Here is a 14,747-nt window from a genome sequence, read left to right on the forward strand (position 1 = left end):
AATAATTAAAACTAAATAGTTACAGTAATAATAAGAGGAAAGAATTAATGAAAAGGGAATCAAGGGAGAAAGAAATAAACCCCGAGAAAGACAAGTGGATGCAAATGAAAACAATTGCTCACCATCAATAAACCAGTGCTCAGCCAGTCCCTGAGCTGCAGTTCCTCACTGCCAACCTTCCCCCTGGATTGTTGCTGAGCATGGCATCATATGGTTTAGGATATCCCTTGGGTCTGCTGTCCTGGCTGTGTCCCCTCCCAACTCCTTGTGCAGCCCAAGCCCACACACTGGTGGGGCAGTGTGAGGAGCAGAAAAGGCCTTGGTTCATTGCAAACACTGCTCAGCAATAACTAAAGAATTCCCTGCATTATCAACACTGTTTTCAGCACAAATCCAAACCACAGCCTCATACCAGCTACTGTGAAGAAAATTAACTCATCCCCAGGCAAAACCAGTGCAAAATCCACAAGACGTGAGGCATCATCACCTGATTATAGCACGAGCGGAAGATCACAGAATCATAGAATGGTCTGGGTTGGAAGGGACCTTAAAGACCATTTACCTCCAACCCCCTGCCATGGGCAGGACTTTCCACTAGACCAGGTTGTTCAGAGCCCCATCCAACCTGGCCTTGAACACTTCCAGGGATGGGGCATCAACAGCTTCTCTGGGCAACCTCACTGCAAAGAATTTCTTCCTAATACTTCATTTAAACCTACTATTATTAACAGCATTGGAAAGACCCTATCCATAGGGACATAGTGTGGAAAGGTGACCAACTTAGCAGCTTTCTGATGTCAGCCAACTCAGAGAGGCTGTTAATGGATGAATGTTTCATGAAAACGCTTTTCAGTTGGAGTGAAAAGGGGATGGAAGAGAACAGGAGCTCGCTGAGTTTTACACTGGAGTGTGATAACTCTGCTTACAACAACTAAGTATGGGATTCGATGACAGAGCAAGTTCTAAAGGCTAAATGAAGAGCATCCTCCTTTAGGATTATGGAGTCTCATCCTTCTTTCACATTACATCCCATCCATTAATCAATTCCTCAATGAAATTACAGCAAATTTGGTCAGAATTTGTAGTATATGCATGTCTATAATAGTGTAGGTACCCATTCTCAGCTCTGGTTTTGAAAAGAGTTGTCGCATCAGTGTTGACAAGACCAATCAGTTCAAACCAGCAATAGGGATTCAAGTAAGAGGATTTCAGTACATTAACTATTGACACCATTTCTTTCTAATTTTAATCCAGGCTATAGCTCAAAGGTCCACTTGTTCAACAGCACGATCATTATTTCATGAGCACATGAGCTCAGCAGGTTCAACATCTCAAATCAGGGACTCTTTTATCATTTGGAAGAAGCAATCTTCAAAGTCAAGTCACACTTCAGGTGACTGGCAAGTACTGGCTTAAGTTCACAACTTAAGCAAAGATAGGCTGTATAAAATTAACAATCTTCTTGAATCTACTTACTTACACATAACAAAACTATATGTGAACTATCAGTCACAACCATTTCTGGTATATTGCCTGAGATTACTGAAGTTCTTAAGTCAACAAATCCAGAATTAGTAGGTAAATCTTTACTTGTTAAACTGTGGCATCATTGTGCAGCATTATTTTTAGATACGATCTCAATTTTCCAGTCTCCATCAGTTAGTCATATTAATTTTATTACAAATTACACAAGGTTCTTCTTCCACATAGAAATACATAAAGATAGCTTAAGTATAGCTCATCCTGCAGGTCCTATGCTCACATGAGCAATTACTTCTAGTTGAGAACTGATAGCCTCCCCACTTCAACAGGCATCTACAGCATAGTTGGCAATAACTGGTTCATTTATTAAAATAAAACCAAAATAAAAGCATGAGTCTCAATGAGTCAAAATGACTGATCTATATTAGTGACAAGTACTCTATTTTAGTCTGGATGAGGTATTATGCGGCACTTTATATTGCTATTGCCAGTGTAACTAACTACAGTGGATAAAAATATTTGCAATCTTCAAGGTTATTAATCTGGCAGCTTTCCAACACACTACATTTTAAAAGTAGGAAATGACAGCTTGTAAGCAAACTTCTCTCTCCAACCTCCACTGGCCTGGGAAGCTCACACAGCCCTGCCAGTTCAGGTCTCTCAAGTTACCAACCTGATTCAAAGTCCTCTGCAGAAGAATTTTGCAAAAACCCAAGTCCGATGATATTCTCACTCTAGACCACCAAAGTGAAAGTCAATGTTTATTTAACCTAAACTTAGTGCTCACAACTAGACTTCCAGTCACTACATGTCTCCAAATGAGAAGGTGAGTGTTAAAGGTACACTACACACATAACTGTATCATCATATGCTACAAATGAATTATACCAAAACAGAAGAAGCTGGAAGTACATACTACATTGAAAATACAGTCAGGAGGGACATCTGTTTGCAAAACAAGAAGCTATGAACATCACAGAAAGAGCCAGTATGTTATATCCAGTTCTGTCTGCCAAATCTTGCTGCTTCTTGGTAAGGCAAAATGGAAAGGGAAGAGTAAACAGTGGTAAACATGAAATATGCACAGAAATCTAACAGAATTATTCAAAATTACATGCCAGTTTGTATCCAAAAAAATACCACAGAAGGCACATGATGAACAGTCCAGTTACTAAAGACAAGATATGAATATGGGAGGGAAAACCATGTGACAGAGTAATACAGTGACGATCGGGTTAGCACAATGTCCTAATGTGGGTGAACCTCTTGAGGGTCCTGCTCAAAGTTCAGTGAAATCAAAAAAAGACATATTGATTCCAAGTTATGGCTCAGACCCTAATTTCATGAGCTAAGCGCTATCAACTATCTTTAATCCAGATATCCACATTCAAAGTAAATCCTAGCAAAAAATATTTTTCAGTGCTGATTGATATATTTACCTTTCACAAAAATGCAGAATCTTTCCCTAAAGCAATTACAGGTAACTGGCTCCTTCCAGATGGTCAGTCTGCACCCATTTCTGCTCACTTATATTTGTCTTTTTCCAAATACTTACCAGAACCTGTCAACTGTGAAGAAAAATCATTTGAACGACAAGGCCAATATTTTGTCATAATCCAACATACAGCCTAATCATAAAATATAGTGCTTCTAAAAATCTTACATACTTTACAGCTGCCAACATCTTTAAACATTTCTTAATTTAATCTTACATATATCTGACTTTATTGAGAGACGTAAAAGTTAAAAAAATACATTAAAAGGCTGCAAGTGTTGGGTTCACTTACTAAAGGAAATACATGAAAGAGGTAGAAGATTCAGAAACACCATAGATGTTCCCATTACAATAATATCTAATTAATCATACAGCTGTTGGGTAGGGCATTCAACTGCATCACACAGAGTCAGGTGTTTTATTCTGCTATGGTACTACCTGAAGCTAAGAAGTAGTCAATTTTGGAAAACCAGAGAATTATAAACTGATTTAATATGGTCCATTTTCTTACTGACTGAAAATTCCCAATCAGAAGGCATTTGCTTTACAATAACCTTTAGAAGTCTCAGGTGTTAGAAATATAACCATCAACTTACACACAAGATTAATATGGTAAAGAGTTGTTCCCCCCCGCCACCCCATTTTTTTAAGCTAAATTCACTTGTGCTCAGTTTAATGCCCCAAAAAATTGTCAAAGGGGCTTCAGGGGCAGCAAGCATAGCATTCAAGCACATGGTAAAGGCGATTCCAGTAACGAATAAAAATTAAAAGACAGCAATGAAACTGGCCACTTGCCCAGTACTGTTATTATCTAGTGCAGTGAAATCATTATGCTTCTCATAAGCCTATGCCTTGCCATCTAAAACAGTGTCTGAAATGCTCTATCAAAAACACACAGCAACTCTCACAGACGGACTTCACATCACCACATCCTGAATGGATTACTTAGAAGTATTCCCAAATGTCCAGTAAGTTTGGGCTGCACATGACTTAAGGACTCTGTTGTCTGCCGAATCATCCTTGATAACACCTGTGAGAGGATACAGTGGTCATCTCACTAAACAAGGGATTTTGGCTGGTTCCTCTTATGATGATTTAAGACAAAGTGCTGCTGTACTGGTTCCACAGTCTACTGTACAATTGAGATTGTCAAGACAGTATAAGATGCCAAAAAAGTTGTACAGATTTTGGTCAAACACCAGTTTCTGAGAGACACAGTTTTACAGTACTGTACTTCCTGTATTTCCAAGGATGTCTGCTCATAATATTAGAAAATCTGAAGTGTGATGATGTTAGTCATGACTGTTTCTTTAGGCATTTGGCAAAATACACTTACGTATAACAGCTATTTTTGACATTATTGAATGTTTACATATATACAATCTGTATACTGAGATTATAAACATGTAAGGTAGAAAAAAAAAGGTATAATCTTTGTTTGTTTCCATTTGTGTCAAATAGTTTCCTTTCAAAGCTTGAAATCCTGCCACAAAAAAAAAAAAATCCTATATTTCTTACTCCTGCATGCTAATCTCTACTACAGTATGTTGTTTTTCCCTTACACGTGGAAAGTAAAGAACACAAGGTTCATGCATACAGCATACAAGTTTACATAGGCTGGGCTCTCCGTGAGGCATGTTCCCAGTTCCACTCTGGTCTGACTCAGGACTGCAATAAACCAGAGAAAAACCTCTATTACACAGGACTGGCAAGTGGACTGTAGTTGGGATTCTAGGTAAGTGTATCTGTCACCATGTGGAACAGCCTTGTCACATCTGGGCTAATTATTCTTTGTCAAATGTTATGATTTTGGTTGTTCATCAGATCCGTAAGATACAAGTCAACAAAAAAGAAAAAAAAAAGACTGTTTTCTTCCTTTCCACATGAGAGGAGGTTCTCACTGCAATATCATGGGCATCTCTGTTGATCTTTCGAATTGTCTGAAGAGCAGATGAATGTGCAGTGACTCAGTGATGCTGAGTTTCTATAAAATCCAAAGTAAACAGTTCTGATGTGACCCCAGGAAAACAGTGCAGCTAGATGGATGTCTCCCATAGCTGGAGAGAGGGAAAATGAACACAAACACACATTGAACACCAAGATAAAACAGGCCATTACCCAAACAGTGCAAGGAGCTTGTTTGGCGAACTGCATCTACATCACTTGGGTCTCCAAATCTCATCCCAGCCTCTGGTGGTTATCTGTTCACCAAGTGAGCAGACAGTCTCAAGCATTTCAGCATGACTTGCAGTCAACATAGTAAATGCCCATAGCTGGGAGTTCCGTTTTCTTTTTGAAGGAGAAATGTCAGTGTAGCATCAAACTTGTACTAGACAGCTTTTACCTCAGAGTTACGCTAATATTAATGTAGAGATAACTTCCCATTCTCATCTGCCTAACTCTGCTCAGAGCAGCATGACTTCCTGTTGTGGGTTTGAGCCGCTGCCAAAGCAGCTCCAGGGCTGAGACACATCAGTACAGCCTGGGCTCCAAGGTGCCTTGGGAAACCCTGTGCTGCACCTCACACAACCTTTTGCCCCAAGCAGCACTGATGGAGCAGCTTGCAGGTTCCCTCAGCAGCACTCCACTCCTTTTTTCTTGAAAAAAAAAGGACAGAGAACAATGATGAGAATCTCATCAGCATCAGCAACATGAACCAAGTAAAGCTTCTAAAGCAAATGTCAGGACTTTTTTGTTTATTGCAATACCTGCTATGTCTGAATTGACACAAAGAAAGCAAGAGCCTTTTGGAGCAGCTGGAAATCTCTCTGTATGGGGAATCACCATCCACCACACATTCCAGCAGTTCCTGCTCACTCTAGGGGGGCCGGGGTGGGCTCAGGTCACACAGCAGTGAAGTCCCTCCAGGTCTGCAAGCCCTCCACATGCTCCATAACTGGAACTTTGTTACCTTTCCATAAAGCTGGAAAGCAGCTATCCCCACAGCCTGAAGGAGAGTTGTTGGGAGAAGGGGTAAGAAAGGAGAGCCAAACACACCATTTGCTCCAGGGCTGCCTGTCCTCTGCAGCCCAAAGGCTGTCCCAGGCACACTCTCAGCTTGAAAAAAGAAAATTAGTGAAATCTGGGCTTCAGGGCAGGTTTAAGACGAACCTGAAAAGCAGTCTGTAAACACAGCCACCGAGGCCTTTATCGCTGCCAGAGGCTCAGCCTTCCAGCAGCTTCAGAACTTCAGGGTGCAAAGGAAATGCCACTCCAGCTCTCCCTGTTGGTCAAAGGTGCTAATCTGCCACAGTTTCCTTTTGAAAAACTACCAGTAAATCAAGTTACTGATGAAAGGCAGAGAAGAGGAACACATACCCTGGCACTTTGCCTGTTGGCTTTTTTCTCTTCATCAGGAAGTGGTGGCATCGGGTATGGGTACTTTCTGCTGGAAGCAATAGATCCAGTGGATGAAGATGGAGACTTTGCAGGAGACAGTGTCCTGAGATGTTGAAACACACAAAATAAATGTGATGTCTTTGCATTCTAGCACTGCAACAGCAACTGCCATTACTCTGAAGCTTGGTTCAGAGACAAATATATAGCTTATTATTAGCTCAATAGCAGGGGAATAAAATTGCTTGATCAGTTGTCTTATAATTTCATTATATGAATAAAGGTATTTATAGATTTCAGGAACACTGGAAGAAAAAAAAATTTGCTACTTCTTATTAGAATTGTATTGCATAACAAAAATTACTTCTTAAACTGTTTTATATGGTAATGTAATTAATCATTATAAAATTAATAAAACAAATCTGCAATTGAATAAATACAGAACTAAAAGAGAAACATGGCATTATAAAGCCTAAATAGAAACAGTAATTGTATAAATACAAGCTGAACAAATGTCTTCTCCCAGTGACTAAATGGCAATTATCAGTGTCTTTATGCATATCTTACACATCTCCTAAATTGATACAAACATAGAAAATAAATCTATTATTTTTGTAACATTAACTTACACAAATGCATGCATTTGGAGGCCAAACTGTTAGTTGTGAAGTAACAAAGGCATATACAAAGTGCTAATAACAAATTGTTATACATGCAAGCATCATACAGTGCATATTGTTCCAGCCAAAGAAAGAGTCTGATGAGAATATACAAAAATGGACTGATTAGTCAATGGCAATCAGCATTTCTGTACAAGGTGAGTAGAGTAAGCAGGAGCAAGGAAATGTTTGTATCACATGAAAGGCATTCTTTTCATGTCAATAAGGCAACAGCACATTATTGACTGAAATTTTATACCCAAGAAAAACTCTTATGCTTCTGTTTTGAAATTCTGCACTTTTCCCACTTGAGAGGTTCCTATCAGGCTCTAAATCTGGGCAGAGTAAAATGAAAAAAAGGCCTCAAAGTAGAAAAATTGAGCTACCCTGGCCACCTTGTTCTCTTGTACAGACCAAGGGCATTTACTACAGGAGGCCTCTTACTACGGCAGGCACATGACTCAGCCCTCCCTGAGCACTGCTGTCTAGTATCTTCTGAGTTAATGTGTCCTTGAAGATGAAAAGTTTCCATAAGGATATGTGAAATTTATTTACCTTTAAATAACTCTACTTTTATTTTGGACTTGTATCATTTTGTTGTGTCTGTAGCTCCCTACAACAGCACATTCTCTTGCCTCCCATACGAACAATGACTGATGGTAGCCACAAGCAACGAGGTGTCAATGGAAATTATGTGATGAGAGCTCTCCAGTCTGGTTCATGATCCTCTAATGCCTCACGTGGTAGCCTCTAAGTTCAACAGCACTTAAAAGATTTACATTGGTACAATTATCCGAACATGGAAGTGTACATCTTCACTACCTGCACATTGATCACCCATTAAGATGAACTGGACATACATCAGTGTTTTCAGGAAAAAAACCCTGAAACCATTACTGCAGTATAAAACAAGGTTTTCATATGTCCAACATCATGGATCTGGGCATCAAACTGTGCATGTAAGAAAACAGGTTAATTTAAAAAAAAATTCCAGGGAAAGGTTGTTAACAGTGCCCTGCTGTTCACTATCCATACAAGTCCTCTCATCTCTGCCCCTAAGTGGACTAGAAAGATCACTAATAAACTATTTGTGGATCTAGAATGAAAAACATAAGGAGAAGAGGGAAGAGGGAAAATAAGGAGAGCATATTTTACATATTATTAGTAATCCAATTATTCACTAATTTTACCCCACTGCTGCAGTAGAATTTTAAATTTTCGTTTTAAAATTTGTAACAATGCACTTGGAGATCAGAAGCAAGGAACTGGGCTTGTGGTATCTGACTTGGCAAGCCCTATCAGAAAGCTGTTTCTAAGGTAGCACAGCCAGGCGGTGGCACACAGAATGAAGGCGTCTCCCATCTCTTTCACCATACCAGGCACAACACCTCCAACACACCACAGGCTCTTTACATTTTAGGCACTCTAAGAGAAGGCCACAGTGAGAGGAAAAGCCACAGCCAATCTACCTGTCCATCCATCTGAGCAGGTGATCCTGGAAGGAGCAATAACCCCCAAAAGATGGGGCATCTTGAACATCTTCCCTGCACAAGCAGGTCCTCCAACCAGGATCCCTAACTGAGCCTTTTAGCCAGGAAGCTTTGCACCATATCTTAAACACGCTGTCTTTTCCAAAGATTTTGAAGGCCAGGCCTCCAGTGTAGCTGCCTACATTTCCTTCTTCTCAAACCCCCTTTGCACTGCCTGCTCACCTGCAGTTTGCACATCTAACTGATACGAGCTTTGCTGCTCAGCTGCACCTGCAACACTACAGCCAATCCATCGAGAATGCAGTTGCACACTTACAGAAATGACCTTGCCCTGCCCTCACAGGGCCTCAGCACTTATTTTTGCTGTGGAGTTACATGCTGGTTTTTGACATCTTTAGTGCCAACTACTGAGACTGTGAACATACACGACTCAGCATATGCTCACAGATCTTACAATGCATCTTCTGTGATAAATGGCGTTGTTTGAGGTGGTTTTGATCACCTTTCAGGTTGTGCCCTGCAATTGTGTATGTGCTGTGTATCCCAGATTTACATATACTTTAAATGAGAAAGGTCAGGTCTAGCTCTTTCTCATTTACAGGATGGAGAGACAGCATTCAGGGACACTTGCAGGTAATGCTGGGGTTAAAGGTAGGAAAACTTGGCGGTTTTGGTCAAGGGTGGGATCCACTTAGTTTTCACTAGGGTTTCAGTTCTCTTGCAATCAATCCATTAGCTTTCATGCCAAATATTGCTTCCAGCTGAAACTTACACAAGAAAACAGTGCACAACACGACAGAGATTTAGGGGTTTTACTGCCAACCCCAAATGAAGCCATGCACCTCAACTGCAAAAATTCTAATTTTTGACCAGAAAGCAAGATAGAGTGGCCACTTTGCGTCTGTCTGTCTGTCCTGAAAGCTAAAACTCAGAGTGTGTGGAGACCATTCTGTGATTCACAACAAAGCACTGTGGCAGCAGGAAGACATCTGGAAGCAGTCCCTGCAGCCATGGGCCTACCTGCTCTGCCTCTCGTCCCTAAACAGGGAATGCTGGCCCACAAGAAACAGTGCAAAATGTGTCACCTGGTCACACAACTAAACATTCTGCAATTTAGAGTGTCATTTTAGCTGAACTCAAGGCAGGTGGCCCTGACAGATCTGAACTGTTCATGAACTGTGAGTGATTCTCTTTTGCAGACTGAAATAATGTAATGAAATTCAACTAACATTCAACCTGGTGAAAGCATTTCAAGCTCAAATATAGATCCTATCAGCCTAATCTGACCTTTGCTGCTGTGGATTCAGCTCTTTGTAGGACATCATCAGCCTAAATCATCCTACATTAGGAAGTTAGGATCTTCGAAAAACACTGGTGTGGCTAAATATTTTAAAATAAGTTCCTTTTAAAAGCCACACATTTCCTCAGAAAGAGCAGCAGCAGAGGGGAGAGGAGGCTCATGGAGGGGCTGCAGAAGAGACAATGGCTATGGCTTGAGCTGTCACTTGGATCAGTGAACTGTGCCTCAGAAGCAGGCGCTCACATGCTTCAATGAACTCGTCTCCCTAACTCTTGACAGAAAATCCTCATCCTACTGACATCAGTAGGAATTTTTTCATTGTCTCCCCACAATACCAGTAATTTGCTTTGGTTATAATAGGGAAAAGTTTTGCTTGTTTGTTTTTTACTTTAAGCACAGTCTAGAGCTGCCTCAGTAAGAGCAGCTTGCCAAGGGCTGGCCACGGCTCTGGCCTCAGCTGGATGCTCCCAGAGGAAGGTAATGGAGATGATCAGCTGAAGAGGAACTGAGAAAAAATCAAGGACACAAAACACATTAGAAATAGGAGGGAAATGACAGTCTACTGTCTCCTCCTTCCATGCCCCTTCTCGATGCCCTTCCAATATAGGAAGGCTGTTTTCCTTCTAGTTATGTGCTCTGGGTCTCCATCTTAAAAAACCCTTTTGTTTGTAAACTACTCTTGTATTTAAATAACTCTCATAAAATATAACTTATTGTAAATACTTGCATTAAATCAAATGTAGGCAGCTCAGTGCTTTAGAAGGTGCCTTCTAGTCTTTTTTTGTTTATAATTATCCACAGAAATGCCACATTTGGGGCTTCTGGCAGTTTTTTTCTGATTGCATCATGGCTCCATCAAGTCTTTCAGATTCAGTAAGAATTCTGAGTAATCCTTAACCATATTTCACAGGGTCAGCCTGTGCAGTGGACATTGCAATTTGCAGTAACAAGAACAAGCAGTAATAGCACATTCATAAAATAACATCCCTTATAGCAAAGCTAAAATCAGGGAAAGGCTTCCTGCCTGAGTTTATTGCTCTGGTTATGTGGTTATAGCCTGGCACACAAAATTAAATCTAGACTAGACTTTGAGCAGGAAAATGAGATTTTTCTTCAAAGATCTTATTTTCTTACAGATGGGAATCCCACACTTGGGAGTTTTCTGATGCCAGAGACACCAGCTACTATTATTACTATCATTAATAAAAAGTAATTATATGGAAATACCCATCAGACTTGTAGACTAGAAAAAAAAAATTAACTAGGAAATCAGGTGCCAGAGAGACAAATTATGATTTATACAGGGTTTTTTAAGCAGGGCTTTTTTTTTAAGATGGAGAAAATCTTGGTGATGACTAGTATCTCTTTTTTCTGAAAATCTGCAACATTCCTAGGAACTGTAGCAAGTATTTTTGTCATTTCTCCTCATTCTGTTTTAACTCTTCCTACAACAGCACCAGTCATCAGCATATTGTTCCTAAAACTACAAGGAAAACAGCAGTATTACCTTCAGGACACATTTAAAAGAACAGAGAAATCAAAAGTAATCTGCGACATGAACATTACCCAGTGAAGTATTGCGTGTAAATGTCTTATCCTGGGACTCTGACTCTTAAAATATAGTACCAGCTGGACAGTCTGACTTCAGCCTGACTTTCTCTGACTGGTTTATCAAGCAAGATCTGTTTCGTTCTGTTTGTGAATCATTTCACAAGCCCAGCCTCAAAACCCAGCCACAAGATGCTCCGACATACCATTCCTAGGAACAGTCTTTTCCTGTCCATGCTATCATTAAGCAAAACTGCATCTGATTTTTGTGGAGAAACTGTTAGTTCAACCTCTCATAAACCCATGGCAACTCCCCTCAGGAGATCTGATTCTTTGCCTTCTGTAATGTGTCTGCAGAATACTTCCCCATGATTACTTCATTTAATTAGGACAATAAAGAATTCTAAATTTATTCTAGTTGCTCTCTCATTTCTAAAGGTAACTGCTGCGGGCAGTGATTAGTAAGCTTCTACGTTGCAAGATTTCTGATTTATGTTTCATCTCTGCTGATATATAGCCTTTAAAACACATGGGTCAGCTTAATCCTCATCTACATGCCAAAAATGCTTGGTTTATCTCATATACAATTAGAAATGTGACTCATTCAGTGTAACAGCTGAATACCCTCAGGGGCAGGGTACACTCTCATCAATTTAATCTAGTTACTAAATAAAGATGTACTGATGTTAAAAAATGAGAACCAAATTATGAGTATGCATACAGATTTTTAAACCTGTTTAACTAAACCATTTAAAGCAACCTGTTTTAAAATAGTGCTATCTTCATGTTCCATAGATGTCTTTGTTTATTGCTACCACAGGTCTTCTGATACAAAAGCCCTGAAAGACAGCTATGGGATTATGTTATGGTGGGCAACTCTTGACCTTGCCTGAACAATAAAGGTTGAGAGGCTATTTTTAGAAAAAGATTTGGTAATAAAAACACACCTCACTTCTTATGTGAGTTTACCTAATTTCAGCTGCCAGGGACCTTTTGTCATTATCAGTCTTATTTCGCTAATCTAAAGGACCTCCCACCCACAAAGATTTTGCTCCATATGCAGTGATGTGGACTTCATGATCAGGAAGTGTTCAGCTGCTCCATTAAACTGAACAGCCTGAGCCTCTGCAGTCCTTTCTGTGGTTTCTCTAGAACAGTTCTAGAACATGCTTGCTGAACTGCAGACACCAGAACTGGACCCTCTGTCCCAGTGCTGAAACAACCAGACTCACAATACTCCCTGCCAGAATGTCCAAGTACCAAGAGACCTGTCTGATACCGACTGGCACAATCACAATGACCTCCTGTAACCCTCAGATTCTTGCACCAGGGATCTCTTCTCCCTTTTCAGGACCGAGATCAGGGCTGACAGGCTAAAGTTTACTCATTTTCCCTATTTGTTCACTGGAAAGCTTTTCTGCAGCTTACTCTGTGATTTATGAGATGTTGAAAGCAAACGCAAATGGTTTTTAAAAGTAACAATTTTATGGTCTTTTAAGGCTTCAGGATGTTTTTAGTTCTAAAAATTATTAAATTCCTACCCTGCCATTTAATGTCTGCCAGTGTTACTACTCAAATAAAAGTATTTCATTAGTATCTTGTGATACAACTCCCAAATGCACACTGCACACATTTAGTGTATGTTTCTGCCCTGCTGCACTATTACTAGGCCTACTTCTGTAGCAAAATTATTAAGATTCTATTTACTTGTTCTTACCATCCTTCACTGTTTTGGCTGAAGATTTTGGTTATTATTCTTTTGATTTGTGCTTCTATCATTATCTTCCTTTTTTATATGTCAGTTTACAGCTTCATGGACTTTGTTCATGCTTTATGTTATTTGTCATAAATTGTCTTCCATTCTCTCCTATGCTGGCTCATTTTTTCAGCTGATGCAGAGATCTCTCTCGGCTGTGGGACTGTGTCTTTTGGGAATCTACTGCAACATTCTCAGTCTCTTCATTCGTGTTCAACAGGGGCCCAGCCTCATGCATTCTTTTTCTCTGTAACTTGGAATGTATCAGATAACACACACTTGTCCCTTTCAAAAACAAGTGATATTTTCGGTTGAACCCTACCTCACTTGTAACAGATTAATTAGCAGTTTGATAATTAGAGCACAAAGTATATTCTCATACATTTAGTTTTCCAATTACAATATAGAAATTATTTCATTGCAAGCTGAGGGTAAAATACCACTACTTTTTATACTTTTTTCGTTTAAATTTTAGTATGCACTATATAAGACAGTAGGTAGAGTCAATGTGTTATGAAACCACTTGCTTCAGTAAATTAACATTCTATTTAAGTTAATACTACTTTATTAGTGATAAGTATGTCTCATGCCCATAAAACACTACTTGGCATAAAATGATGAGAAAGCTACTACAAGCTATAGATGATGGTGGGAATGCATGCACTACACACACCCTTTTCAATGGCTTCATTAAAACATTCAGAAAAAGAATTGTAAATTGCAAATGAAGCCAAAAACAGACATCAAAATGCAGCAAAAGAAGAGGGGCCCTTTGCACCTAAGTAACTTGTATTGATTTATACAAGGTAGGAGCCTCAAGATATTTGTATATGCTGGAACAGCTCTAAAAAATGAGAATTATAGAATTAATTTACAAAATACCTAAAGTATGGTCCTTCTGTGTTTTTATTCACATCTTCTACCCACTTAGCTACATTATATTCTCTTTTGAACCATGGGTTTAAATACCTGCAGAAAGCAATGGAAGGAACAGAGAAAGCAGAAGAACAAGAATAGAAAATCTGAGAACACACAGCACAAGCTTAGCAAGGATGTCTTCATCCCCAAAATGCAAGTGAATATGGCAAATAAATCAGGATGGATTTGGGTGAGGACTAGGCAACGTGTACAACTGCATGAGAAAATCTGACCTACAAGACTCATATGTTTGACTAATCTGGAAACTCTTTGGGATACATCATTCATTTAATGTCTTAAGGGTAAAATTCACTCCTATGTAGAGGGCCAGCATTAAGTCCACGGTTTGAACTCCCTCATGATCTCAAAATAAGGATGAAGGGGCGTTTTGGCTTCAATCACAAAGTTTGCTTGCCAAAGACACACTTTTGCACCCATCTATATAAATTGCAAGATAATGGCTAAATAAGCACAGAATCTTGGGCTTGAGCCTTTTTACAGGAATGAATTTCAGCCTCAGTGTGTTAAAAGGCTTGAATTTTTTGCCACTATAGTGACAATTTATGCACTTATAGGCAAACAATGCTCTAATTCTTCATTGTTCATTTAGTTTGGCTTTAATGGAGGTGGGCTGCAGAGTTATGTCACATTTTACAGAAGCAATCTTGATACCAAAACCACAGTTTTTAGGGAAAAAAGTCTGAGCTGTATACTCATATTAGTTACATGAAAATTATGAAATAAATTGATGTTTAATTATCTG

At 39.5% G+C, this 14,747-nt stretch overlaps 1 protein-coding gene across 1 annotated transcript in view; it reads right to left on the reverse strand.

The window, feature by feature from the left end:
- Positions 1-1,655: 1,655 nt before the first annotated feature.
- Positions 1,656-14,747, reverse strand: part of ADAM22 (ADAM metallopeptidase domain 22) — a 138,663-nt gene continuing 125,571 nt past the window's right edge. The window contains 3 exon segments of the mRNA XM_032113010.1: positions 1,656-5,034; positions 6,296-6,419; positions 13,949-14,035. Of these exon segments, the coding sequence (XP_031968901.1) occupies positions 5,014-5,034; positions 6,296-6,419; positions 13,949-14,035 (232 nt within the window). The 3' untranslated portion in view covers positions 1,656-5,013.

This window comes from Corvus moneduloides, chromosome 1 (genome assembly GCF_009650955.1).
Source record: "Corvus moneduloides isolate bCorMon1 chromosome 1, bCorMon1.pri, whole genome shotgun sequence".
NCBI classification, from domain to species: domain Eukaryota; kingdom Metazoa; phylum Chordata; class Aves; order Passeriformes; family Corvidae; genus Corvus; species Corvus moneduloides.